This window comes from Balaenoptera musculus, chromosome 15, assembly GCF_009873245.2.
Source record: "Balaenoptera musculus isolate JJ_BM4_2016_0621 chromosome 15, mBalMus1.pri.v3, whole genome shotgun sequence".
NCBI classification, from domain to species: Eukaryota; Metazoa; Chordata; class Mammalia; order Artiodactyla; family Balaenopteridae; genus Balaenoptera; species Balaenoptera musculus.
Genome location: NC_045799.1, coordinates 58236391 through 58263367, shown reverse-complemented (window position 1 = coordinate 58263367; position 26977 = coordinate 58236391). Strand labels below are relative to the sequence as shown.

At 50.2% G+C, this 26977-nt stretch overlaps 2 protein-coding genes across 9 annotated transcripts in view; one reads left to right on the top strand and one right to left on the bottom strand.

Annotated features, from left to right (window-relative positions):
- Positions 1-6751, top strand: part of TVP23A (trans-golgi network vesicle protein 23 homolog A) — a 32380-nt gene extending 25629 nt beyond the window's left edge. The window contains exons 3-9 of one of the 4 annotated variants that reach the window (XR_005016593.1): positions 2048-2192; positions 3281-3370; positions 3604-3732; positions 4754-4882; positions 5931-5990; positions 6291-6348; positions 6664-6736. Coding sequence is in view for 3 of the 4 variants with exons in the window: in XM_036826912.1 (XP_036682807.1) it covers positions 2048-2192; positions 3281-3370; positions 3604-3732; positions 4754-4882; positions 5931-5990 (553 nt within the window). In the remaining variant the exon portion in view is untranslated. Of the gene's footprint in view, positions 1-2047; positions 2193-3280; positions 3371-3603; positions 3733-4753; positions 4883-5930; positions 5991-6290; positions 6633-6663 lie in introns of those variants that run through there. The other 3 variants (XM_036826912.1, XM_036826911.1, XM_036826913.1) reach the window with 3 other exon arrangements.
- Positions 48-25351, bottom strand: NUBP1 (nucleotide binding protein 1). Of its 5 annotated transcripts, none has more exons than XM_036826908.1 (11): positions 25301-25351; positions 25118-25222; positions 23309-23442; positions 17315-17383; positions 15068-15100; positions 14054-14144; positions 13245-13399; positions 11338-11448; positions 10987-11089; positions 7810-7893; positions 52-469 (listed from the first exon to the last, which is right to left on the bottom strand). In XM_036826908.1, exons 1-11 carry the CDS (start codon positions 25317-25319, stop codon positions 426-428), a joined length of 948 nt encoding a protein of 315 aa, XP_036682803.1. In that variant the 5' UTR covers positions 25320-25351; the 3' UTR covers positions 52-425. The 5 variants fall into 5 exon arrangements, with proteins under 5 accessions (XP_036682805.1, XP_036682803.1, XP_036682801.1 ...); XM_036826906.1 differs by lacking the exon at positions 52-469 and adding an exon at positions 6790-7073; XM_036826907.1 differs by lacking the exon at positions 52-469 and adding an exon at positions 6800-7073 and having other exon boundaries at positions 10987-11086.
- Between the last annotated feature and the right edge of the window lie 1626 nt (positions 25352-26977).

Here is a 26977-nt window from a genome sequence, read left to right as displayed (position 1 = left end):
ATCGCCCGAACCATTCCCCCACCCAGCACACCCCACCCCCGCCTCGTCCACGGAAAAATTGTCTTCCATGAAATCTGTCCCTGGTGCCAAAAAGGTTGGGAACCGCTGTTCTACAAAAAGGACAGATGTCCCCAGTGAGCCTGAAGGGACTGGATTATAAGGTTCAACACGACAAATATTTGCCGAGAATCTTAATGCCAGGTGCTCTTGGGGATATAAAATTATTGAAAACATGGTCTCTGCCCTCGAAGGATGTTCAGTTATTGGAAGAGGACTCATTTATCTTGGAGTGAAGGGGGCAAAATTGTACTAAGACAATTAGTTGAAAGATCCTCAATAAGGTTTAAGGCGAAAAGGGTATAAGAGACTCCCAAGGGTCTTATCTTCTGGAACATTCCAGGTTTGGAAGTGCTACGTGATCATGTCTAATTCTTAAAGGCCAGGTACGGTTGCCAGGAGAGCTCAGCATCTGAAAGACACAGGTGAGAACATTCTGGAGGACAGCTGGGGTTCGGGCACAGCCCCTTCTTCCTTTGGAATGTGAGGAGTAAATGCAGATGTCATTACACATCCTGCCTCTGAATCTTAGCTGATGCTCCCTTGGGCGTCAGAAGCCCACGGTTCTATAGGAGCCTCCCGGGTGCTTACCCTGACCACCTTCCTTCTCGGAAGGTCAAGCAGGCTTGTCCCCCACAGGCCTGCTGGCTACCGCTGCTCCGCCCGATGTGGCAAGCTGGCGGCTCACAGGCCAGTGTGCAACACAGCCTGTGGCATTTTGTTAACATAACGAGTGGCCTTTGTGTAAAAATCTCATTTCCCATGAAAAGTCTGGGTTTCTGGCTTCCCGTGAAGATATCGGATCTGGCAGTACCAGGTGAGGTTTGCTGAGTAGAGTCGCCTGCCCTCCCCGCCCAGCAATGAATTGCCACCCGTCATGGGGCTCGCAGGGTTGCTTTTTTTTTTTTTTAAAGATAGTTTCTTTTTAATTGTATAGAAGTTTTTAAAAAAAAATTTTTATTAGAGTATAGTTGATTTACAGTGTTGTGTTAATTACTGCTGTACAGCAGAGTGACTCAGTTATACATATATATACATTCTTTATTTTTAATGATGATTTTTAAAAATTCTTATTTTATTTTTATTTTTTGGCTGCATCGGGTCTTAGTTGCGGCGCTCGGGCTCCTCGTTGTGGTGCGCGGGCTTCTCTCTAGTTGAGGCGCGAGGGCTCAGTAGTTGGGCACACGGGCTTAGTTGCCCCGTGGCATGTGGGATCTTAGTTCCCCAACCAGGGATGGAACCAGTGTCCTCTGCATTGGAAGGCAGATTCTTAACCACTGGACCACCAGGGAAGTCCCTATATACATTCTCTTTCATATTGTTTTCCATTATGGTCTATCACAGGATATTGAATACAGTTCCCTGTGCTGTACAGCAGGACCTTGTTGTTGATCCATCCTGTATATAATAGTTTGCACCTGCTAGTCCCCAACTCCCAGTCCCTCCCTCCCCCACCCCCTCCTCCTTGCGCACGGCTGGGCTGCTTTCTGGCTCCAGCGCTGAAATGCAGCTCCTCACAAGCGGCTGGGAGCTGGCGCCGACCTGTGCACGTCGTGCTCGCTTCCCTCCATCAGGAGCACGAGGCCCCCGCTGATGTGAGGCTTCTGCACCCGTGGGCTGCACGTGGCCGCGCTGTTCAGTTACTGGCGGAATAACCCAACATTTCCCTTTGGGGAATTGGTCACTGTCGCTGCTAGGTGGGAAGGTGGTGATCACTGTCACCGACACAGTTCACTTCAAAGGTGACCCATTTTCAAAGAGGGCAAGTGATATTTGGAGTCACATTAGGGGAAAGTACTGGATTCTTCAAGAGGGTGGGGAAAAAATGCTGGTGTGATGAGGACTGTTTCGAGCCTTCTAGGTTAGAGCTGCAGCCTGAATGAGTTTGGGTTTAAATGCACGGGGAACACGTGGGATGTGGAAACCACAGAGTGAGTTCAGCCACTGCCCTTTGGGCCCTGGAGTGAGGGGGCTCTGGGTTCTTTCCTAGGCACCCGGTGGCCACGTTTTTCCACCTGTTTTTCCGAGTAAGTGCCATCATCACCTACGTGGGCTGTGACTGGTTCAGCAGAAGCTTCGTGGGCTGTTTTGTCACCGTGCTTCTCCTCCTGTCCTTCGACTTCTGGTCTGTGAAGGTAAGGCCCCCTCACCTGTGGCAGCCTCGCTCCTGAAACACGTGGCTGCGTTTCCAGATGCTCACAGTTGTGATTGTATGTGGCTGATCTGGGCTCAGAGGCACTTTGCTTTAAACTGCTGATGTGCACTTAAGAATACTGAGCCGAATACTGTCACTTAAAATTAGAGAAAAAATACATTGCTTAGTTGAATAAATGGCTTCTGTCATGCTTGCAAACATATAGTATATGAGGGTGACAACTCCATAGGGCTCTGGATTTTTTGTAAATTTTACATATGACACAATATTATAAATAATATATTTTAAAATTCTATATAATATGAATATATATGTGTGTGTGTGTGTGTCTGGGGAGTCCTTTTATTTCATGAATGAAACTTTGTTTTTAAAATTTTTATTGGAGTATAGTTGATTTACAATGTTGTGTTACTTTCTGCTGTATAGCAAAGTGAGTCAGTTATACATATACATATATCCACTCTTTTTTAGATTCTTTTCCCATATAGGTCATTACAGAATATTGAGTAGAGTTCCTTGTGCTATACAGTAGGTCCTTATTAATTATCTATTTTATATATAGTAGTGTGTATATGTCAATCCCAATCTCCCAATTTATCCCTCCCTCCCCTTCCCCACTGGTAACCATAAGATTGTTTTCTACATCTGTGACTCTATTTCTGTTTCATTAATAAGTTCATTTGTACCACATTTTTAGATTCCACATATAAGCAATATCATATGATATTTGTCCTTCTCTTTCTGACTTACTTCACTCAGTATGACAATCTCTAGGTCCATCCATGTTGCTGCAAATGGCATTATTTCATTCTTTTTTATGGCTGAGTAATATTCCATTTTATATATGTACATCTTCTTTGTCCATTCTTCTGTCGATGGACATTTAGGTTGCTTTTTAAGGTAAGCTTAGTTAAGAATTAGAGGCCTCAAAACTGATTTTGAGAAAGCCCCACAGTTCAGTTCCCCTCTCCTCCTTCTCACGGTGCAAGTTTGGCATGAATTGGTGACTTTTATTCATCAATGAATGACCCGTGGCCTGCTTGGAGACATTCTGTCCATTTTCCTCAGAATGTAACCGGACGACTCATGGTGGGCCTTCGCTGGTGGAACCAGATCGACGAAGATGGGAAAAGCCACTGGATTTTTGAAGCCAGAAAGGTACTCTCCAATACGTGTCAAGCTAGAACTGGGAAAACGGCCGTGGAAAGTTCCCATGGGTTCCTTTTGAGCTTTGTGGGATCTGATCCCCGCCGTACACAAAGCCCACTGCTGCTGGCGCTCCGTTCAGAGTCACATGTGGCAGAAGCACGTGTGACATGAACAAAAATCATAGCACACTCCTTTGCAACCATTTTTGCTAGTATTGAAATCGAATCACTTTCCCGCCACAGGTCTCTCCAAATACCGTGGCTGCCACAGAGGCGGAAGCTCGGGTCTTCTGGCTCGGCCTCATCATCTGCCCCATGATTTGGATCGTGTTCTTTTTTAGCTCCTTATTTTCCTTGAAGCTCAAGTGGCTGGTAAGGCAACATTTGCTGAAACATCTGTATAGAACCGGTGGTTGCAGGAGTGGGTTTTTGCTATTGATCGACCGATCAATCGAAACAACTTTGAAGATAGAATTCACATACCAGGCAGTGCACCCGTTAGTGTGTACAATTCAGGGGTTTCTAGTCTATTCACAGGGTTGTGCAACCATCACCACAGTCAGTTTTAGGGTATTTTCATCACCCCAGAAGGAAACCTTGAGCCCTTCAGCCATCACCCTCCCCATACACCTGTCCCCCCAGCCCCTGCCACGCACTGATTTCTCTGTTTCTACAGATTTGGCTATTCTGGACATTTTCTGTAAAAGAATCATATAATATGTGGTCTTGTGTGACTGAGCCCTTTCACTTAACATTGTTTTCAGGGTTCATCCCTGTTGTAGCAGGTGTCAGTACTGCTTTCTTTCTTATGGATGAATACTATTCCATGGTATTAGACCACATTTTGTTTATCCATTTATCCATCAGTGAGATAATCAATGGTCATTTGTTTCCAGCTTTTGGCTCTGAATAACGCTGCTGAGAGAGGAGCTTTTAGAAAAAGTGGATGACATCCTACCTTGGATAGGGAACCCTTCCTCAGTAGGAATAAGCTAGCCTTGGGGTTCTGCAGTTTTCTTTCAGAGTTATCATGTTGCATGGCCATGATCTGATTCATTCAGTGAGGAAACAAAATATCTATGGACAGTCTGAGCAACGGCATAAAGAAGTGTGGGTTCTGGAGTCTGGGTCCCGGCTCAGCCTCACTCCAGCTCTGCGACCTCAGGCAACTTTAGCTTCCCTGGGCTTCCATGTCCTCCCTATAAAATGGGATGATAACGGCCCCAACCTCTCGGGTTCCTGGTGATTAAAAGGTGTCCATGAGTATTTGTAAGCACTCCATAGAGGTTGGCTATTACTAGCAGGTGTGGGCCAGAGCCAGTCCTACTTGCTTTGGGAGGAACATTTCAGTACATGCTCTTAGGAGAATTACATTTGCTTTATCTGAGCGCAGGCCCTCGTGATAGCTGGGATTTCTCTCCAAGCCGCTAACCTGTATGGCTACGTCCTTTGTAAGATGGGAGGCGAGAGTGACATCAGCAAAGTCACAGCCAGTTTTCTGTCCCAGACGGTGTTCCAGACGGTGAGTTACTGAAGTCTGATTCCTGGACCCCTGATCTCCAAACACTTAAAAGTCAAGGAGGCCTGTTGGCAACGGCAGGTTTTGATGTTTTCCATATCAGCCAGGCTGCCACGGTTAGTTGTTTTTTTGTGTGTGTGGTTAAAACATACCCAACAAAATTTACCCTTTTAACCATTTTTAAGTGTACAGTTCAGGGCTTCCCTGGTGGTGCAGTGGTTAAGAATCCTCCTGCCAATGCAGGGGACACGGGTTCGAGCCCTGGTCCAGGAAGATCCCACATGCCGCGGGGCAACTAAGCCCGTGCGTCACAACTACTGAGCCTGCACTCTAGAGCCCGCGTGCCACAACTACTGAAGCACGCGTGCCTAGAGCCCGTGCTCCGCAACAAGAGAAGCCACCGCAATAAGAAGCCTGCTTGTCGCAATGAAGAGTAGCCCCTGCTCGCCGCAACTAGAGAAAACCCGCGCGCAGCAACGAAGACCCAACACAGCCAAAAAAAAAAAAAAAAAAAAAAAGATGGCAGAGTCCTTTAAAAATAAGTGTACAGTTCAGTGTACCCACATCATCATGTCACCACAACTCTGATCTTCACAAACCGAAACTCTGTACCCACTAAATGTTTAACTCCCCATTCCCCACCCTGCCCCCCACCAGCAAGCTCCTGGCAACCACCTACTTCCTGTCCCCATGCATCTGACGAATCTAGGGACCTCACGTAAGTGGAATCATACAGCACTTGTCTTTTTGTGACCGCCATTGTCGGTTTTGAGTGATTTCTTTAAACGACAGAATTAAGAACCATAACGTATTTTTTTCTTTAAACCTAGCCTTAGTTCTAGGAGAGAAATAGATCTTCTAAATTTGACCAGGCTCTTCCTGAAATGGTCTGAACCATCTTAAATGTGAACAGTGCAGCTTCACACCAAGACCTTGAGCAAGCAGCCCTACGGGCTTTCAGTTCACTGTGGGTTTGCTCTGGCCTTGAATCAGCAGGATCAGGCCACACACATGTGAGACAAAAAGCCAGGGCAGCCTCTTCCCCTTGCAGGCCTGTCCAAGAGACTTCCAGAAGCCTGGCCTTGAGGGGCTGGAGATTCACAAGTATTAGGTAAGAGGTGGGATCGAGGTGGCGGCCTGGACGGTGCGGGGCCGGGGGCTCCCGTGGAAGCGCAGCTCCCCTGGGCTCAGCTGGGCCTGTGGTCTGGGTGGGCCCTTTAGAGGGGTCCCACCTTCCTCACCTTGAACAGGTGCAGATTTGACCCTATGCAGGCAAGCGGGGCGGGCGACGAGAGAAGGGGAGGGAAGGAACAAGGGGACTTGCCCCCCTTCCACTTCCACGCCTGGAGGAAGATGGGAACTGGGAATTCACTCTTCCCTCAGCTGTGCTCAGGTCCTGTGTGTCTTTCAGAGTGAGCGTCTCATGGCAACGAGGATCTTCTTGGAGTTTGCATCTCTCTCCTTTTTATGTAATGTTAAAAAACCCTGTAAATTGTCTGACACTGGAAATTGCTGGATATAGTGAACACACATTCCTATACAGGGTGTCGACACTGACCCCCAAATCTGTTCTCCTGTGGGTGATCCGAGGGTTTTTTGACTATGCCCAGCCGTGTGGTGTGCACTGACCTCAGGACAAGCCCCAGCAGGAGGGTCTATCAATCACTGCTGTAATTTTTTCTCCGCCTGAGGAACAGCGTTTGCACTATGCTGTCTGAAACTGTGACTGAATATCTGCAGCGAAGCCACACATTCACCCCTTTATCCCTTTGGTTCTTTTTCAGGCTTATTTTCCGAGGCAGCGAAGGCTCAAGTGAGAGGTTCTGTAATGGAACAGCTTCCGACAGAGAAGAAAATTCCATGACCCACAAGCCGCTGGTTTTTTACATGAAGCAGGCCTTGGGGCAGAGGTTTGAGGAGATGTTTTTATTTTTCAAACGGCACATCTGTAAAGAATGCCCTTTACATATGTTCTAAAGAAAAGTGTACAAGTGTTAGATGATTAAAGTGTCTCTGAAAAAGGGACTTCACACCATGCCTGGGGCTGGTCCCTCTCTGCCTGTGACCCCTGCTCTGTCACCCAGCTGGTCAGGTGTGATGGGACGTGCCGCCTGTGTCCCTAACGTCCTCCTGTTTCAGGAGCCGACGAGGTTCTCCCCTTTTGGCTGACGCAGACTACAGGACTCCTGGATTCCTAGAAAACAGACGGCAGGCGAGGAAGCAGTGGCGGCTCTTGGTGGCCCTGCCCTGTGCTGGCGAGGCCGTGTCTAGATGGGGTGGAGTCCCCAGGTGTTTTAATTCTCCCAATAGTCCCATTTCGGCTGATGCCCTGAATCTCTGAAAGTGAGCCCAATACTGCCCACTGCCCATCTGTGGTTATAACCACGGCTGGAGGCCTCACGCCGGCCCATTCTACAGATCAAGAATCCCGGAAATGACGTGATTTACCCTCAACACCATTTCACTAGGTCAAAAGAACTCAGCCACAAGCCGGGAGCCTAAAGCTTTAACTACTGACGACACCTCTGCCTTAAATTCAACGCCTCTGACAGCTACCTGTTGACTGAATCAGGCCTGCACATGGGTTTGGTTTGGCTCACTGTGCTTTTTTTTTCTTCTTAATTTCTTTTTACAGCTTTATTGAGGTGTATTTCCTATACCATAAACTTCACCGTGTTTTTTAAACTATGACTTAGTTCACAACACTGATGTACCGGAAGATTTTTCAAGACTCCTGGCTTCCTGGGCTGACGGGGTCATCCCAGACCTCACTACCCCAGTGTCCCCACTGAAGCTGTGTGGCCACTTATGGCTGCAGTGACCATTTATGATCCTGAATGGGACCTTCTCACACCCAGCCCACTCTGCTCACTTATGTCACTTCCTGGCCCCGTGCCATCTGGAGTCTCAAGATTCACTTAAACACTTACTCTGAATTATACTTCTGTAGGCTAAAGTGGCTGGTGAATCCGGTGCTTCAGCAAAAAAAGACTCTCCTTTGTCGCAACTCTTACCTTAAAGAAACAAAAGAAAGAAAATCCATGAAGAAAGCACAGCGGTGATGTGAACCTGGGGCTCCTTCTGTGCCCGTGACACTGAAGATCGAGCCCACCTCACTTGTAATGAAGATCAAAGCTGAGACAGAATGTCGGGGTCTCGAGGACCTCGCCTTCCCCGCCTCCATCCAGCAGGGACCCTGGCTAGCGTTTCCTCGCAGCTCTGACCCGTGCCTGGCCGATGGTGTTTAGTGTGTGTGCCTGCGAGTCATCTGGGTCATGTGCAGCAAATGCAGGTTCCGGGGCCCCCATTATGATCAGATACAGCAGCTCCTAGGCAGGCCCAGGAACCTGCATTTAAAAGACCAATTCGTTCTTTCAGTAAAAAGATAATAAAGGCACACAGTAAGAGTATGGAATACAAAAGGTTATACCACGAAGAATGAGTTCAAAGGAGGCTACCAGTGTTTCAAGTATCCTTCTAGAAATATATGTATATAAACGTGGCATATATATACATATACACACTCATGTGTTTTAAAAAAATGCTTGGGAGTGTATGACACACATATTCTGCCCATTGCTTTCTCCATGTGTACTTTATCTTGAAGGTCACTCCAGGTTGGCATCAGTCCACCTGCTCTGTGTACTGCAGCGCCTCCTCGGGACACACAGGTGGTCTCGCATCCAGGTGAGCACGGGGCGGGACCTTGGGCAGGCGGCGTGCTCCCCTCCCGTCTGGTCCTGGGTAGACCCCACTGCCAGCTCCTCTGCCCCCGCCCCCCCTGCTGGAGAAGCAGGGTCAGTGGTTCCACGACCCACAGCCGCTCCCCAGCCTCCTGGGGGGATCCTGGCCAGGCCAACCGTGGAGCAGTCGTCGCCTCAGCTCCCCAGCACGTTGCCCGGTGGGACAGGGACACCCGAGACGGGGGGCAGAGTGGGCCCCCACGTGGCCCGGGCACCGTGAACTGTGGCGGAAGCAGCTAGGGTAGCCTCCGAGTTCACGGCCGCTGGACCGGGTCTGGGAAGTCATAGGTCCCACAACAGGCTCGTGGGGCCACTTCCTTCTGATTCTCACCCCACGTCCTCTCACTCCTCGTCCTCCCTTCCCCAGAGGACCCGCCTGTCCCCTTACAGATGCGCTCTGGTCGGTTCCCCATCTCCACAAACCTCCCCCTCTCCTGCCTGTCGCCTGCAGGCAGCACCCCTTGGGCACTGCCCTGTCCAAGGCTCCCCTCGTGGCCCTCCTTCCATCCGCGCAGCCCCCGGCAGTGGCTCCATCACCGTCGCCACCTCGCAGGTGCAGCCTGAGGCCCAGCGCCTGGCAAGGACCCGCCGGAGCCCGCAGCCAGCGCTGGGGCAGTGCGGATCCAGGCCAGGGCGCCCGGCCCCAGAGGTGCTTCCGCGTGACCCTCAGGCGTGCGGGGCTGGGGAGGCCGAGCATCACGGCGCCAGAGCCCGGCCGCTCCTCTGCCGCACGTTCCCACAGGGGCTGAGCGCGTCCTTCACGGCCTCGTCTGTTCCTGGTAACGCGGCTGTTCCCTCACTGGACAATAGCGGCTCCGGAAGGTCACAGTGACCTCACTTGGCCCTGCCCGCCTCGCCGCAGCACGTCACGGCATTAACCGCCTGTCCTTCCCGGCGCTGGCCCAGCTCTCTGCAGCTACAACCGGAGGTGAGGTCTGGGGACATGTACCTTGTCACACAGGACCGTGCCCACACCGGGCCCCCTCCTGTGAGCTGCCCTGAGCGCAGCCGGGAGCGGGTGGCGGTGACTGCTCAGGCTGCCACGGCTCACCTGCCCCCACGGGGTCACGTGGGCCGCCCGCCTCCGGAGGCCTTTGAGGGGAGGCACCTGCTCCTACGGCCCAGAGGGAAGCCCCCGTCAACGCGAAGACAGTTTACAGCGCTGGGGAAGGCTGGAAAAGCAGCCAAGTCCTCTGTTTCTCGGGGAAACCACATGCCAGGAGCGCTGCTGGGCGTGGAAACGGGCGAGGTGCGGTCTCAGGAGCTGCCCTCGGGTCCCCGGGCTTCTCTGGGGCTCTTCCCGTCCACCTCCTCAGGGCAGGCCTCCAAGCTGCGCTCTCGGCCCCGCCTCTCTGCACCTCCCACCCGGTCGCGGGCGCGTCCCCGTCCAGCCCTGACCCCTCTCCCGGCCCGCTGACAAAGCCAAGGCCTCGGCCGCCTCCACACAGCACCAGGAGGGAGCCGCCGGTGCCTGGATGGCGCCTCCTGCGCTCGCCGGTTCCGGGGGCTGTCCCCGTCTCCCCGTGGCTCACACTGGGCAGCACGGACGTCCGTGACACCTCTCAAATCCTGGCACTTCCCCTCTGTGTGTCCCCCTCTCCCTGGCAACGCCCAGGCCCCAGTCCAGCCCTAACCACCTCCCGGTTCTCCTGCCAGCGCAGCCGCCGTGGCCTCGGCCTCTAAGCGCACACGGCGCCCACCCTCCCAAGGCTCTCACTTCCGAACAACTGGGGCCCGAGCCCCGTCAGTCTGTCGGCTTCCCTCAGGCCCGGGCACCCCTGCGTAACCTAACTGTCCCACTTCCTCGTGGTGGGGGGTCACACCTGACTTCAGCAAGGTCAGCTCCTGCTACTGTGGGGAAGCAAATCTGGCGGCGGCTGTCCTCGCCGCCCCACCCAGCGAGCCGACGCCCCGGAGTGAGTGTGGGGTGGAGGTGGGCTCCCCGGAGGACTCTGGTTGGTACCCAGAGAGGAGCGCGACCCCTGGAGGCAGGCCAGCGACTCCCCCTCGCGCTCGCCGAGAGAAGCCGGGCGCAAGGAGGGCTGCGCCGCGCTTCCCTGTGGACGGGACATGCGGGGCACCTTCCTCGGGAGTTTTCAAGGCTAATTCTGTACCTGACTTTCAGTCAGAACCTAATTCCTGGGTAAGAGAAGACTCGAAGGCACGCCCCTGGCCGCCTCCCCAGGTTACGCTGGCCTGGCCCCTCCCCTCAGTGACTTTCTTTCCTCCCGCCCCCTGCTCTCTTCTCCTCTTCCAGGCCCCTCCCGCCCCCCCAAAGTTCCCCTGCTCCCTCGGCCACAGGCCGCCACGGGTCTCACTGCTCCTCTCAGCTGGAGGGCGTGCAGGCTCCGGGGACTCACCCACCTATGCGTGGATCCAGAGGCACTTTGCCGAGAAGCGGGACCTTCAGGTCCCGGCACATGACCTCCGCACCCCCAGTCGTCGGCAGGAATATCTGAGACTCCTTCTGGGAGGCAAATTAAAGGGGGAGGAATCCTGATTTCGTTTCAGAATCATACGAATGGACCACATTTTAAAGCAACTTTAAAAAATGGCTATTTTGAATGTGAAAAGAATTTTCATTAAATCAGCAACGGAGGGTTTTAACTGATTCCACTTCCCGAAACGATGGGGAAAACAGAAACGGTTTCCCAGAGATCCACCCCTACGACTTCCTCAGGCAGGAGGACGGGACCTGGTTGGACGTGCTCTCACCTGGCACTTGGGGCAGGTGAAGCCGCTCATGTTCTCCACCACCCCGATGATGGGCAGCTTCACCTTGTGGCAGAAGTTGATCTCTTTCCGGACGTCCTGGAGCGACACCTCCTGCCAAGGTTCAAGAAGTCCAGTTATGTCAAAGTCAAAGCATAAAAAGAGAACATCCGCGTGGTGGAGGGATGGCTGCAGGGCCGTGGCATCACCACCGTGAAGCGTTAGAGACTGTGCCCCGTGTTCCGTATTTGTTTCATGCCGACCACGTGTGAGCCCTGTTCCAGGTGCTACTTACTTCCCACAAAGCTCAAAGGATAAACCTGAACAGGCAAATGTCCAATGTACAACGAATCTACAGGAAAGTGACCCTTTAACCCACCTCCGTGTTCCACTTTCCCGTCAGTGTACTAGGCTGAGCCCGAGTGGGCACAGCTTTCCAGGTCAGGGGCAGCCTGTGGGCTCGTCTGGCTGCCTAGTTTCATAAATAAAGTTCTTCTGGAACAAAGCCCGGCCCACTCTTCTGCACAGTATCTCGGGCCGCTTTCGCCCCACAGTGGTACAGCTAAAGGGCCGTGACAGAGACCGTGTGACCTGAAAAGCCTGCAACAGTTACTCTCCAGTCCTTCACAGAAAAAGTACACCAACCTCTGATCCTGGGTATCGTGAACCCAAACAACTTTATGCACAAAAAGAAAATAAGGACTATTACCAGGTTTGGATCCCTTCAGATTCACTTCTGGACTCTGAATGTGTATCTTACAGCGTGAGGACTGTGGATAATCCGGGCTTAGTACCCACCCCAGTCCCCCATTTAATTTTACTGCAGACACGTGTCCAAGGGTCATGGCTGTCAAATACGGCTACTCCTTAACATCTGTGGCTTTAACGGTCACAGGCCTCCAAAGGGTCCTGGCTTTGAGTCCTCTATTCTCCTGAGGCCCACGTTTGGCCCTCGAGCCCTTTGAGGCTGGGGTACAGACAGAAGGGCATTTAGCTAGAAAGTAAACTGGCTGTTACTAAGCGTCTCACCTCAGTGCAGCCGTGGTTCTCTCCCTGGTATCCTCTACAAGCCCTGCTTTGTCAAAAATGACCCCCAGAAACTAACACACCACTGTAAAGCAATTATACTCCAATAAAGATGTTAAAATAAATAAATTAATTAATTTTTAAAAAATGCAGTTCTCACAAAAAAAAAAAAAAAGAAAAATGACCCCTAAAGAAAGGCAGCTGCTGGATGTGCAGGGCTCCGAGAAAGTGGGCGTCCCCAGCCTGAAGCCACGTTTTCTAGAGAAGTTACATACAGAGGTGCACAAACACGGGGCGTCCCCCCCAGGCTTCCTGGAGAAGGGCCGGCATCTGCTCGGTCCACTCCCCTCCTCCTGAACCCAAGCGGACTCTCTTTCCTTCACAGTAAATATGGTATCGGAGAGGCCATCCTTGTGTCAACTCGATTGTTGCTGTTGCTTTAGACTTGACTTTTAGTGCGGTTTTAGCTTCATAGAAAGCACAGAGTTCCCATGTGCCCCTGCCCCACGTGGAAAGCCCCGCCCACCGTCAGCACCCGCATCAGAGCGGACGTCCCCACGCCACTGTTCTCATGGGTCATTTCTTTGGGACCTACTCTTGAGAGCACTGCTGGTCTAAGGGTGGGCCCCAGCCTCTCTTTAAAAATTCAGTAGGAAACATCCCTAACGACAAATTCGTCTTCTCTCCAGCGCCATCCTCGGGCCAGGCGCCCCTCACCCAGGCCCACCCCCGCCCCCGCCACCTAATGCCTCCCTGTCCGCGGACAATAGCTGGACCGAAGGTCAATGTAAGGCTTCTGCGGATCCCAGTCAGGGTGTGCTGCAGAGCCCAGGGTCTCGGGCTGTCGGAGAAAGAGGCCCTCCGGGTGGGGGGCCCTGGCTCACCTGCGGCGTGGTGATGATCACCGCCCCATCGATGTGCGCTGCGGCCAGGTACTGCACGGCCGACAGGTGTTCATCCGACGTCCCGGGCGGGGTGTCCACGATGAGGTAGTCCACCTCGCCCCAGTCGACGTCTCGGAGGAACTGCTTGATCATGCCTGCAAGGAGGAGCCACGGGGATGCCTCCTCGCTCCCGTCCTTCTGACTCTCTTTACAGAGCACAGCTCGTGACCTTTACGTACGGATCACCTCTGCTCTCAATCAGTGGTGTTTGGCAACGTCTGGGGACACGTCTGCTTGTCAATGACTAGGGTGGGAGTTCTACTCGCCTCTGGCGCACAGACGCCAGGGTACTGCTAACCCCCTGTGATGCGAAGGACAGCCCACCCTCCCCAAACAAGGAATTATCTGGCTCAGAACGCCAAAAGCACCGAGGCTGAGGAACCTTGCCCAGATGGGCACTTTCCCATCATTACCTGCAGCCTCAGTGCCTAGTCAACCTGCTACTGATTTGACCTCACATACTTCTCTCTTTGACACAAATAAGAACACAGACCACCTTAGGAATAATTTCAGGGTTAGGTAGATTTTCAGGAGAGAAAAACCCCCAATAGATTTTTAAAATTATAACATTTCGTTAAATAAAATTGGTATTTCTATTGGCTCTCTTCAACCAGTGAAGAGGCAACCAGATGCATAAAAAGAATACTCTATGAAGCCCAGCAGGATGAGCCTGAGGCCATCCTGACAGAACGGGATGCAATTCTGCCCTTGGAAGGACGTGATAAGAGACAGAAAGCAGAGTGGCAAACCATTTTTCTTTGGTCCCCTCCAGATAACGGCATCATCGGGGCTGCTGAGCAAGAAACCCACGGACATCACCCCCAAGTTGTCTTCCAGGAACTAGAAAGGATGATGCAAGAAACATTTTACTTAAAACCACAGTGCAAGGCACTTCCCTATGTCTTGTGTCTGAGCTCTGGCTGAAAAAACTGGGGGGACAAAATTACTATGTGATCTGTGAGTATATTCACTCTTTGAATCCTTAAATCTTTTCTTTTCTTTTTTTCGAAAAAAATCATTAAAAAAAAAGGTTACTTGGGGCTTCCCTGGTGGCGCAGTGGTTGAGAATCTGCCTGCCAATGCAGGGGACACGGGTTCGAGCCCTGGTCTGGGAAGATCCCACATGCCGCGGAGCAACTAAGCCCGTGTGCCACAACTACTGAGCCTGTGCATCTGGAGCCTGTGCTCCGCAACAAGAGAGGCCGCGATAGTGAGAGGCCTGCGCACCGCGATGAAGAGTGGCCCCCGCTTGCCGCAACTAGAGAAAGCCCTTGCACAGAAACGAAGACCCAACACAGCCAAAAATAAATAAATAAATAAATAAATAAATAAATAAATAAATTAATTAATTAATTAAAGTTTACCATATTGGGGGGATTGAAAGAGTCACCATACGGCCCTATGCAGCAATGACAGCGAACTCAGCTGAAATAAACAAACCTCGTCTCCTTTACTATCTTAACCTGGGTTGGCAAACTATGGCCCCACTTCTGGTTTTGCATAAAGTGTTATTGGAAAACGGCCACGGTCATTCATTTGCTTATCACTACTTTCCAGCTATGACGGTGGCAACTGTATGGCCCACAAACTAGAAATATTTACTCTCTGAGCCTTTACAGAAAAAGTGTGCCAATCCCAGGTTGGAACTGGATTCCCTGTGCCTAGGAAAGTGCCTCAATAAATATCTGTTGACGATAAACAGTTACAACCCTTTATGTACACATATGACAAGAGACCCTGAAGAAAAGGGGGTTAGCACTCACCACTGGAGACCAGCCCGAGCCACTCTGGTGAACCTGCAGGAACAGAAGCCCATACTTATTTGTGAGAAATTATACACCCTGGTCACGCTTCTCTTGCAGACAAAGTTTACGCAGTAAGAAGGCAGTTTTATAAATTACAATTCATTGTCTTAAATGCTACCACTAAATTCTTAATAGGGAGTGAACAGAGCGGGGTCAGAGGCTGGGTTATGGATGATAGAATTCATTTGCTCTTTCCCTCCCAGGTTGGGTTATTTGGAAACTGCTTAGATATCTGGTCAGGGGACCGATGTTACTGGAGTCCAAATATAATTTGGGATATTTTAAAAGTGTGACAGAAATCAGTTGGGGGTTGCTGAGAAGATGCAGGTAACTGTGGAGCAGCGAGGCGGTCTCTGTACAAGTCCAGGAGTGGAGGGATGACCTTTGGTGAAACAGTAGACACAGAACCCTCCCCTCAGTGGCGTGAACTTCGGGGCTGAGCTGCTGCCCCCAGGGGACAACGATGGGGAAGCGGTGTCGTGTCGGCGGGAAGCTCGGGCTACTTCAAGACCCAGACCCTTTCCTCGCAGTAGGTGTTCACTAACTGCCAGGGCTCAAGTCCGCATCGACGCTTTCCTGTGAAACGGGAACTTACGCAACGTCCAACCACACATCAACCTTAGATTTACGCTTCAAGTAACGTTGGACCCAAAACAGAAAGCCCATTTTTCCTGATGAATTCTTACTTTTTTAAACAGTCTTTTGAGATATAATTCACATACCACACAACTCACCCATTTAAAGCGTACAATTAAATGGCTTCAGGATACTCACAGAATTGTACCTCCATCACCACAATCAACGTTAGAACACTTTCGTTACTCTTAGAAGATACCCTGCACCCCTTAAGTGTCACCCCCGACCCCCACACTTTCCCCCAGTCCTAGCTGACCACGGATCTACTGTGTCTACAGATGTGCCTGCTGCCGACATTTCACAGAACTGCAATCAGATAACATGGGGTCCTTTGTCACCGGCTTTGAAGTCATACTTAAAAAAAAAAACCCATTGATTCCTATTAATACTAATTCTCTAAGTCACTGGTTTTGAAAGAGGGGTAAACATGATGATCCAATAGCACAGGAGGAGAAAATAGTAGAACTGCTGTTTTACCTCACCATTTAAAATTTTCAATTTTTGTAACTACTTGTGTCCTGGCCCAGTGAGTAGTACATGCATGTGACTGACGGTAATGGACCCCCGTGCTGGGGGGCATGTGCTCCAGAGCTTGCTGCTTACCGGTACGTGGTCAGAGCTGTGATTCCTGCTGCTTCCCAGCACGGCAGAAGCAAGTCCCAAGCCCTGAGCAGAGTCCCCAGGGACTGGCTCCATCTGCCTCTGGCTACTCTCTGCCGCCCCGTCACTCTGCCCCATCCCCGTGGGCCACTTTGCAGAGGACACGAGGACACCCCTGCATCCGGGCTCCTGCATGTGCTCCCCATCCCAGCGCACCCTTCTCTGGGTTCTCTGAGCAGGGCGCCCTTGACCACCCCCTCCCGAAGAGCAGCTCCCCTGGCCGCCCTGCCCTGCCATGTCTGTCCCCTTACCCTGCTTAGTGTCCTATTATCACCTGCCCCTCCCACAAAGGTGGGGTCTTTATCTGCCTTGTTCGCCTCTGAACCCCAGCACCCGGCGCTTCAGTAAAGAATGTACCGATCCCAACAGCCCAGGAAAAGCCTAGTCCTCCAGCCCGGCTTCAATGCACCCCCCAGGGGAACCCTTTCTTGGATGGCTCTGTGCCACCTAGAAGGGAGGGGGCAGCACCTGCTGCCCCACCCCCGCCCCCGCCCGCATTCTTCGCTGGCCTCGCAGTCTCACTTCCCCTCTGGTGACCACAGGAGCAGAGATATTCCCTTGCTTCCAGAGTACAGAACCCTAGCCAGCCCTGGTCTAGCTTTCCCAGCCAGGGCTAAGTTTCTGTGTCTGACTTCTGCATTTGACGTATTGTTTCCCTTCCCCTCTAAGAAGGCATCGAAACTAACAATTCTCAGAAGGTTTGGATGAACTTAAATATAATCCACACCGCCCCCAAACTCACGGCTGTTGTTAAAAGCAGACAGGCTGTCTAGTGAACATTTACCTGATCTTGTCACGTCCAGGTAAAAATGCATGGGCTCCGCTGACCCCCTGGCTTAGGGTTAGCAGCTTGGCGCTATAGTTTACCGTAAGAAAATACTTCCCTGCGTTTTGTCTTGTCACTATTACCTGTTCTCCTTCCAATCCCATGATCTTGGGAATTGACGGCCCGCATATATCAATGTCTAGAAGAGCCACCTGGGGAAAAGAGGAGACGTGATGTAAGCCGATGTACAATCCTCCAGATGTGCACAATCGGGAGGGGACGGGCTTCCAGGAAAAGGAGGGAGGGGAGAAGGTGAAGAAAAACTGGGTTGAACTTGGACCGAGCGGAATCTCACGAGGGAGAGTTACAACATTTATCTTCCGGCCCACAGAGACACAGACGAAACTCCTAACAAGAATGTGCAAAGTACACCAACACCCCCGTGCTCCGCCCACGCCCCTGCCGCACCCCAGCCACCCTCAGTGTGGCCTATTTTCAGGCTGAGCTTATGGTCCAGGGCATCAGGCCGCTTGAAGATTCAGGCCCAGCCACTGTTTTCATGGCCCTTACCATGTATTGGGGGTGTGTGTGTGTGTGCGCGCCTGTCTGTGTGTTAGGGGTCATTATCTCTGCTTTACAGAAGAGGAAACAGAGATTCAGAGAGGCCCACAGACTTGTTCAACGAGCAAGAAGCACAGCTGGGACATGAACTGAGGTCTCTGGACTCCAACGCCAGGGCTCTTCCCACCACCCCGGGGGCCTGGCGACGAGGGCCAGAGTGGACCCTCTAGCTGAGCTCTGACCAAGCCCCGTTTTCCTGTGATGCTGAAGGTTAATGATGGCTTAGGCTCAATTTCTAAAAAAGAAAGTGAAAATAAGGAAATCTACAGAAGTTCTTTGCTAGTGATACGTGCAGCCTTGGATGACTCCTTCTACCCCAAACGCCCTGCTTTCCCCATCTGATTCGTGAAAAGGTCTGAGACAGCCCTCAGAAACCTTCTAAAGAGCAGGGCCGTGTTCATCTTGAAAGCTCTCACATCTTAGATCCAAAGTAGAGCACCTCTGGGTAACTTTGTAACTTGCCCCGAATTCGTTTCTTGCTTTCCTCTTCAATCCTCTTGACAACCTCCTACGATTCTCACATGACTTCACACCAGGTCAGGAGCGCGGTTCGTTCATACACTGGATAGTCGCTTGCCTCACGCGCCCTCTGCTGGACCTCAAGAAGAACGCAACAGAACAACGCTCACCCTGAAGACCCATCAGGGTGAAGACCTCATCCTGAAGACCTGACTTCCTTGGCCTTCTTGATGCTTCACGCTGATGTGTGGTTAATGATCCAGACGTTTTACATCAGAGCCTCACGACTTGGGAAATTATACCATCGCTACGACCCTAACGGAGACTTTCGTCAATAATCTCGAGTTTCTAGCCACTTGGTCTAGAAAATCTCGCTCTCTTTTGGGAACAGTTTAATCAGTTTCCTTTTGAGGCATTACACCCCCTCTTCCCCACAACCAAGTGGGTATCCTGAGTGAAATGATACAAGGAAGAGATCACATGCACTCCCTCTGCGGCGGTACCCGGAAAGGCTGTGGCACTTTCCTGCTAGCCAGCTCTCCAGTGGCGCGTCCTGCCCACTTCAGACATCCTGCTGACCCTGCCGCTACCCCCATAGCCCTCCAATTAATCCCCATTCTGCCCCAGTTACACCAGAGAACTCCAGCTGGAAGAAACACGCCTGCATTAATCCTCACAGGGTCTGTGGAAGGTGCTAGAAGGCTGATGGGAAGAGGAGGCTTTGCCACAGCTCTCCCAGCTAGGAAGTGGTGGAGTGGGCGCTGCAGGGCTGTCAGGATCCACAGCGTTCCCTACCCAGCGCCCCACACTTCCACTTAAGAAGAGGTCACGGGAAGCAGGCTCAGTCCTAACTCCTGGCACTCTGAGGCCGTGTCGCCTCGCACAAGCTGCTTCTCCTCCCCGATCTGTCTGAGCTTCTGATCTGCGAAACCAGTGTTTCGGGAGATCATTAGGCTCCTTCCAGCCCTCGAGTCTACAAGCTGCCGAGAGGGCCTCAGACACTATAGCCTGGGCCTTTTAATGACACAGTTTGCCTTTCAGATCACAAGGCAGGAGGATGAGCTGGTGACTGACGGGAGCTGCTGACTCTTGCGGTGGAAAGAAGGCACGTGATACTTGGATGTCTCACGGCTCAGGTCTGCACCACAGAGGCTCCTCCTCCTCCCTTCACCCCAACCTGCACATTCCCCGGCCCACCTGTGATTAGTCAGGGGCTACCCCGCGATTCAAGGCCCTCTGCAAACCATCAGACACCTGCCTGCCCAAGTGCTATCATGGAACAGCCTTGCTCGCAGTCAGTAATGAGCTGCCACCAGGCGGCAGGCAGAAAAGGACAGGGCGGTCCTCACCATCCTGCTGAATTTAGGGCAGGGAGGGGTGTGAGCTACTTGACTTTAGTCAACAAGACACTCGGTGTGTACTCTGTGCCCACGCCGGGCACCCTTTGGAGACACTGATGTTTTCTGCCACCAGTAGGTCTGCCTGAGGGGAGACAGACTTTCTTAAGTGCTGACTTTTTTTTTTTAAGCACCACTGCAAGAAAAAAATCCAGCTCATCTAGCCATGTTTCCACACAGCTGGTGAGCTTCCCTTCAGTCTACTGCAAAGTTTCAACGTGTGCGCAGTGCGACTTCAGAACGTAACAACACGGAAGCGTGATTCTATGTAAACAGCTGTCTATTCACAAGTGGTTCCTTGTAGCTGGCCTGGTTAACGCACATTTCCAGACAGTTGTTTAAGAAGATGCCTGACAGCTTCTGAAAGCAGAGATTATTCTGGGCAACATGGATCATCACAGAAAACAGATTTCTTGGCTGGCCAACTGGTCAATACAAACTTGACCCTCAGACAGCAAGAGACTGTTGACTAACAGAAATACAGATGGGCGAGTATATTTGAACCTGCTTGGCACTTGACTCTGGGTGGGCTACAAACTCATTATCACCAAAGCAGAAATAGTCTTCTCCCCTCCATATTCTATCAGGGACATTTATTGAGCACTTCCTATGCATCAGGCATCGTGTTAAGCATTTTACAGTTACGTGCATCATCTCACTCGGTCCTGAGTCCCATTTTACAGATGAGAAAACTAAGGCAGAGATAGTCTGATAACCTGCCCAAGGCCACAGCAGTGGTATCGGCGGCACTGGGATGTGATCGTGGGCAGACCGACTCCAGAGCCTGTGTTCTTGGCCACCCCACTAGACTGCACCCACCTCCTGCCCCAAACGCTCAGCTAGACTTCTGACCCTCTTCTCCAAGAGTTGGAGGCCCTGCTGCTCCGTTTGTTCCTGCCGTTGGTTCCAGCACTGCCCCGGTTGTGTCCTCGTGGCCCCTCATGGAGACAAGAGCAACACCTCCCGCTGGTTTACCGTCACCCTCTGACGACACTCGATCACACACTCGGCTGCTGCTATAGCAACCCTCAAACCATGCCTCTTTCCCGCTGGAACATCCTCCCAGGGCGTTAAAGCCTCCCAGGTCTGGCTCAGGCTGAGCCTCACCCTCGGCCCCTCTGCTGCAGCAGCAGCAGCCCTGCCTGCCCAGCCTGTCTGCCCCGGCGGTCCCAGCTCTGCGCCTCTGCCTCCACCTCCTCCCGCCACATCCCATCAGCCGCCATCAGAGTCCAAGGCCGCCTTCTCCCACGAGCCTGCCCAGCTGTCCCCTGCCAGTCACTTCTCCCTTTCCCCAGATGCCTAGAGCACATCTTGGGTGACAGATACCAGATTCCAGAGAAGCCCACGTCAGTCATGTAGGCCAACAAAAGCAGATCCACACATCATAAAATGATCCGAAGAGAAATGAGTTATAAGCAGGATTCAGAGCCCTAGTGAGAGAAACACCAAGCTTTACAGGTCCCCTAGTCCAGCCTCTGCACTGTCCCAAGAAGGCCACGGCCTTCCCAAGGTTTCAATCCTCCCCCAAAGAAGTTCTTCCCCAGCCAGCACTAGTGCTTCTGGAGCTACAAACCAAACCAGGGGCCGGCGAACTACAACGCAGGGGCCAAACCCAGAATGCCACCTGTTTCTGTACAGCCCATAGCTAAGAATGGCTATTATGTTTTTAGAGTTGGGGGGGAAAAAAAATCAGAAGTATACATTTATTTCACGACATCGTGAAAATTATGAAATTCAAATTATACGAAATTCGAAGTTTTATTAGAACACAGCCACACTCATTTGTTCACAGGTTGTCTACGGCTGCTTTCATGTTCAAGGGCAGAAGTGAATAGCTGCTACAGAAACTGTATAGCCTACAAAGCCTAAAATATTTACCATCTGGCTCTTTATATAAAAAGTCTGCTGACCCCTGAAGTAAACTCAACTTTCTTAACCCAATGATTTAAAAAAATATATTCCTGGAGCCTTCAGTGAGGTATCTGAGAGGCCACTGTTTATCTGTGTGTGTGTGTGTGCGTGTGTGTGCGTGCGTGTATGTGCGCGCGTGTGTGTGTGCGCGCGCATGCGCTCGAGCATACTGAGGGCAGGTCGGAATGGTGGGCTTGATCCCCCTGCCCACGGTAGCTACCTTTACTGGGTTTTTCTGTGGAGGAAATAAAGCCTTTATTTTATTAAGAACTTAGGGTGCTATTTCATACTGGAATAGAATGGTTTATCTCACACAAGTAGAAAGTATGAAATTTATCCAGTTATTAGAGTTTAAAAAAAATAACTGGCAATATGTGGCAGTTTTGAAATGTCAATATTAAACATACCTTTACACTCCCCACTAGCACTATCTTTAAAAAAAAAAAAAAGCCAAACAGAAGTGAAAGGTCATTTGCCAGTTATAAAAGAAATGTGAACTGAAAGTTAGTTAGCCCTTGTTTATATAAAAATAAATTTCAACATTCAAAATGCACAAAGACAAAACTAATTTTCAAAAATATATCAGTGTATGGAAAGAAGGCACGCACCAAGACCAAGGAAAGAACTGGAATGGTTGGGAATGGCTTTCAACATGAACACAATAAAATTGTTTCCATGTTACACGGAACTCCTCTGCAGGCCCCAAACAGCGCTCTGACGGAAAAACAGCAGAGTTGGTGACCCACACAGAGTGTGTAGTGGGCTCTCTCACCCAGTGCACACACAGCACCAACACACAAGTCCTCACCACAGCTCTTGTTTCAGGGCTCAACGTGTTGGGCAGTGGTGTCTAAGAGACACCGATGCTTCTCTAGCAGTTCTGGCATGTATATATATTTTTTTTTCAATTAGAATTTTGAACATAATTTCATTTTGGCAAAACCAAATGGTGGAACGTGTTCTGTGTTAAAAAAATAAAAATAAATAACCCCGCAGCATTCATGGTTTCATTAGGTATAAAATTGTAATCAAAGTGAATATTGGGATCGTTTCCTAAGATCAGTGCAAAACCATCATGAGTCCCAATGAATATTTTTTAAATCACAGGTACTGCAAATTTCCATTTGATCTTTTTGGTAAAAGTAACTTTTTTCTTCCTCACCCTACCACACCTTTTATTAAAGCTGAAATCCTGAGAGCAGTACTGGGGAATTTGAGTTTTCAAGCTCCTCTGTGTACGTGGGTGTAAGTGAATGGCCTAGTGTAGGGGTTGGCAAGCGTTTTCTTCAAGGGCCAAACGGAAAGTATTTTAGGCTTTGTGGGCAAAATCAAGGATTCAGAAGTACTAATGTAACACTGTAAAAGCAACCATTTATAAATGTAAAAAACATTCATAGCTCACAGGCCATAAAAAGACAGGAGATGGGCTGGATTTGACCACAGGCTATCGTTGGTAGACCCCTGACCTAGAAAAAGGCAGAAGGGGTTCATAAAGAGAAAGAAGCCTGAACTTAACATAATAAATAATCAGCAAGCCGAGAGAAATGTACACCTGCTAGCCATGTTCATGGCTAGAGAATCCAATGAAATATTCATTTCATTGCTCGACTGCCTTGCATTTCCTCGTTCTCTCTGCAGGGATCTAGATTCCAAAGAGGCCAGATAAACTGACATTAACGAATCAGCTCCCTACGAGCCGTCATGAGCCCTCAGACATGAGCCTCTCCCAGTTTTTCCTTAAGGTCCCACCTGTGTGTTTTCATCTTCTGCTAGGCCGTGGGCCAGGTGGGCACTGAATGTGCTTTTCCCAACGCCGCCTTTCCCAGACAACACCAAGATCTTGTGTTTCACGGTCTTCATTTTTTCTTTGATTTCCTCTATGGCTGCAAAGAAAGCAATTCAGATGACCAAGCCCCTGACTCAATCTTTTTTTATTTTTTTTAAAATTTTTATTGGAGTATAGTTGATTTACAATGTTGTGTTAGTTTCAGGTGTACAGCAAAGTGAATCAGTTATACATATACCCACTCTTTTTTAGATTATTTTCCCACATAGGCCATAACAGAGTATTGAGTCGAGTTCTCTGTGCTATACAGTGGGTCCTTATTAGTCATCTATTTTATATATAGTAGTGTGTATATGTCAATCCCAATCTCCCAATTTATCCCTCCCCCTCTTTTCCCCCATGGTAACCATAAGTTTGTTTTCTCTATTTCTCATTTGTGACTCTATTTCTGTTTTGTAAATAAGTTCATTTGTACCTTTTTTTTAGATTCTACATAGAAGCGATATCATATGATATTTGTCCCTCTCTGAATGTCACTCTTCCAATGGGCTGGAGGAAGCTAAGTCCTTGGGCTATTTCAAGGGATCGTGAGTGAAACAGCACCTCAGCAATGGTAGTAATAAGTGCTACTAAAAAACCCCAAACCAAAACCAAACAAAAAAAACCCCAAGGCTACGAGTACATCTGACATTTCCTTATTTATCGGTTTACTTGTTTGTCTCCCCTACTAGAATATAAAGTCCATGAAGGGGGGAACTCTGAAGTGTTCACACTATATTCCCAGTTCCAGAACAGAGCTTTCAATACAGCAATGATTCCCAATCTGCGGGCAAACCCCACCAGGGCACATCTGGCAATGTCTCGGGACATTTTTGGTTGTCACAGGAAGGAGTGTTGCTGACATGTAGTGGGTAGAGGTCAGGGATGCTGCTAAATGTTCAGGGCAGAGAAACAGGGCAGACATCCCCACCACAAAGAATTATCCAACCCTGAGGGTCAGTAGTGCCAAGAGTGAGAAACTGACAAACTGCAGGCACTTAGTTACCTGTCACTGATAACTATCACTATTACACATTTACTATGCTTTCAATATTTCATCCTAGTTCAAATCCCTAAAACAACACTGTAACTATTTTTCCCCCATTTTTGATGAGGAAACGGAGACTCAGAGAGGTTAAGGCTTTTTAATCACCTCATCTGTCTCATTCATAGCTGTATCCCCAGCACAGAGCACTGTGCCTGCAAGTGATCAATACATACTTCTGTTGAATTAATGGGAGAATCGCTCCTCAAAAGGAAGGAAATTTTGTCCAAAGAAAACAGCTGGCGGAGCTAGGATTTAAGCCTAAGCTCCCTGACTTCAAAGTTTATACCCTATTCCCTCTGGTGCCCGCCTCCTCCCAACCACTTCCAGTTACTGTCACTCAAACCGCTGGTCCCACCCCTCACCTCCCACGACTTTCTCCCATGCCCCGCCCCTCCTGAGACCCCTTTTGACTCCACGCCAGTCACGGGTTCAGGCTCCGCCCCCAACCCGCCAATTTTCTCCTCTCCTAGCCTTTTAAAAGCCCTGCCCCTCTGGGCCCCGCTCCTGTCACTCATCCCTCAAGCCCCGCCCCTTATCCTGAAGACGACAGGACGACCCGCCTCCTCTGGGCCCCTGCCCCTCCTCCTTAAGGCCCCTATCCCAACACCATCCACACCCCGCCCACGTCCCGCCTCTTCCAGGACAGCGCTTCTCACTTCCCGTTGAAGCCTTGCCCCTTCCTCACCCGGGTCCGGAGCGGCAGCAGCTCCAGAAGCGCAGAGCCCCTGGTTGGGGCACCCCTGACATGAGGCCCCTCGACCTGCTTGGGCGCTGCTGACCCCGGGACAGTCTGCGCGGAGACAAGATCACAGTTAGAGTGGCTCCTGTCCTTTCAGGCCCGCCCCCCACGCCCCCTCCGCGCGCTCACCGTGAGGCACCTCCTCCATCCCGCTGCCTTGGACGCGTACGCGGTCACCGGAAACCGCCGTTACGTATTTCCGCCTCGTGGCGCCCAATCTGACCCTCCAGCTGCGCGAAATCGTGTCTCCGAAAGAGGGCTGTGCGCACGCGCGAACCTTGTGGTGGGAGTTTCAGGCTGTTCTCTTTCTGTTCCTTTTAAAACTGAGTTGCAGATATCTATCATAAATACTTCAGCATGTATCTCCTAGGATCAAAGACTTTGTCCTACATGACTTCAATACCATTTTCATATCCGAGATTTAACATTAATGCAAAACTGTTAGCTAATATTCACTTTATATTCAGATTAAGGAAGAGCTCCCTGCTCCCCCAACCCCCCTTGATTAGATTCAAGGTTTTTTAAAATTAATTAATTAATTTTATTTTGGGCTCCTTTGGGTCTTCGTTGCTGTGCACGGGCTTTCTTTAGTTGCGGTGAGCGGGGTCTACTCTTCGTTGCGGTGCGCGGGCTTCTCATTGCAGTGGCTTCTCTTGTTGCAGAGCCTGGGCTCTAGGTGCGCGGGCTTCAGTAGTTGTGGCACATGGGCTTAGTTGCTCCGTGCCTAAACCCTGGTCCGGAAAGATCTGCCCTGGTCCGGGAAGATGTGGGATCTTCCCGGACCAGGGCTCGAACCTGTGTCCCCTGCAGTGGCAGGCAGATTCTTAACCACTGCACCACCAGGGAAGTCCCCAGGTTAAAGTTATTAGCAGAATGCACTTACCGTTGTCACAGCAGGAAGCACATAATGCCAGTTGGTTCCATTATTGTTGATGTGAGAGCTTGATCACTTGATAAAGATGGTGTGTGTCCTGTTTCTCTAGGGAATGGCACCATTTTCCATTTGTAATTAATACAGACTCTCTGGGGAGACACATTGAGATCATATGAATATCCTGTTCTCGATCAGCCTTCACTCAGTGGTTTTAACATCCTTCTTGCCTGGATCAGTTACATAAGTGTTCGCAAAATTGCGCTTTTTCCCAGTCCTTTATCCTTATCTCAATTAATTAATTGGCATTCCTCAGTAAATAAGTTTCCCTCCCGCCCTTTTTTTGAGAATCACTATGGACTCATGGGTTTTTTAAAAATTCTGTATTTAATAATAAATTATCATTATTCTTTCTGATCAATTTTTCCCCAAAATGTGGCCATTGAAGGCTCGTCAAGCTTCTGTGTCTTGGACATTAATCAAACCCCTTTGAGCACTTTCTTGCTTTCTGACAATAGGATGTTCCAGGCTCTCCTCCTATTTTCTTTGCTACAGCTATATCTCCAAGGACCCCTGGTTGCTTTTCCTGGAGAATTGTCTTTAGAAACCATCCAAGATGTGGACGCTATTTGCTCATTGCTACTGGAGTATCATTGCTTATAGGTTTGGGACAAATTTTAATGAGCGAACAAACTTTCCCCAGCCTCAGGCACTAAGGATATAGAAACTCATTAAAAATAATGTATTAGTTGCCTATCCCTGCCACCAATTATAGCTAGCATTTGTGGAATGCTTACTATTCACCAGCTATTACCTGGTGCTTTTATGTGAATTACCTAATTTATGCTCTTCATCAATCCTGTCCTCTAGGTCCTACTATCTCTATTTTTGGATGAGAAAACTGCCTTTCACAATGATTAAACTACTTTCCTAAG

What these genes read in the sequence shown, in the direction of transcription:
- NUBP1 (XM_036826906.1), bottom strand. An exon ending in TGGGATTGGAAGGAGAACAG is followed by an intron (nt 15,101 to 17,314) that starts GTAATAGTGACA and finishes CTGTTCCTGCAG; the next exon opens with GTTCACCAGAGTGGCTCGGG. An exon ending in GAGGGGACCAAAGAAAAATG is followed by an intron (nt 13,400 to 14,053) that starts GTTTGCCACTCT and finishes TCCTCCTTGCAG; the next exon opens with GCATGATCAAGCAGTTCCTC.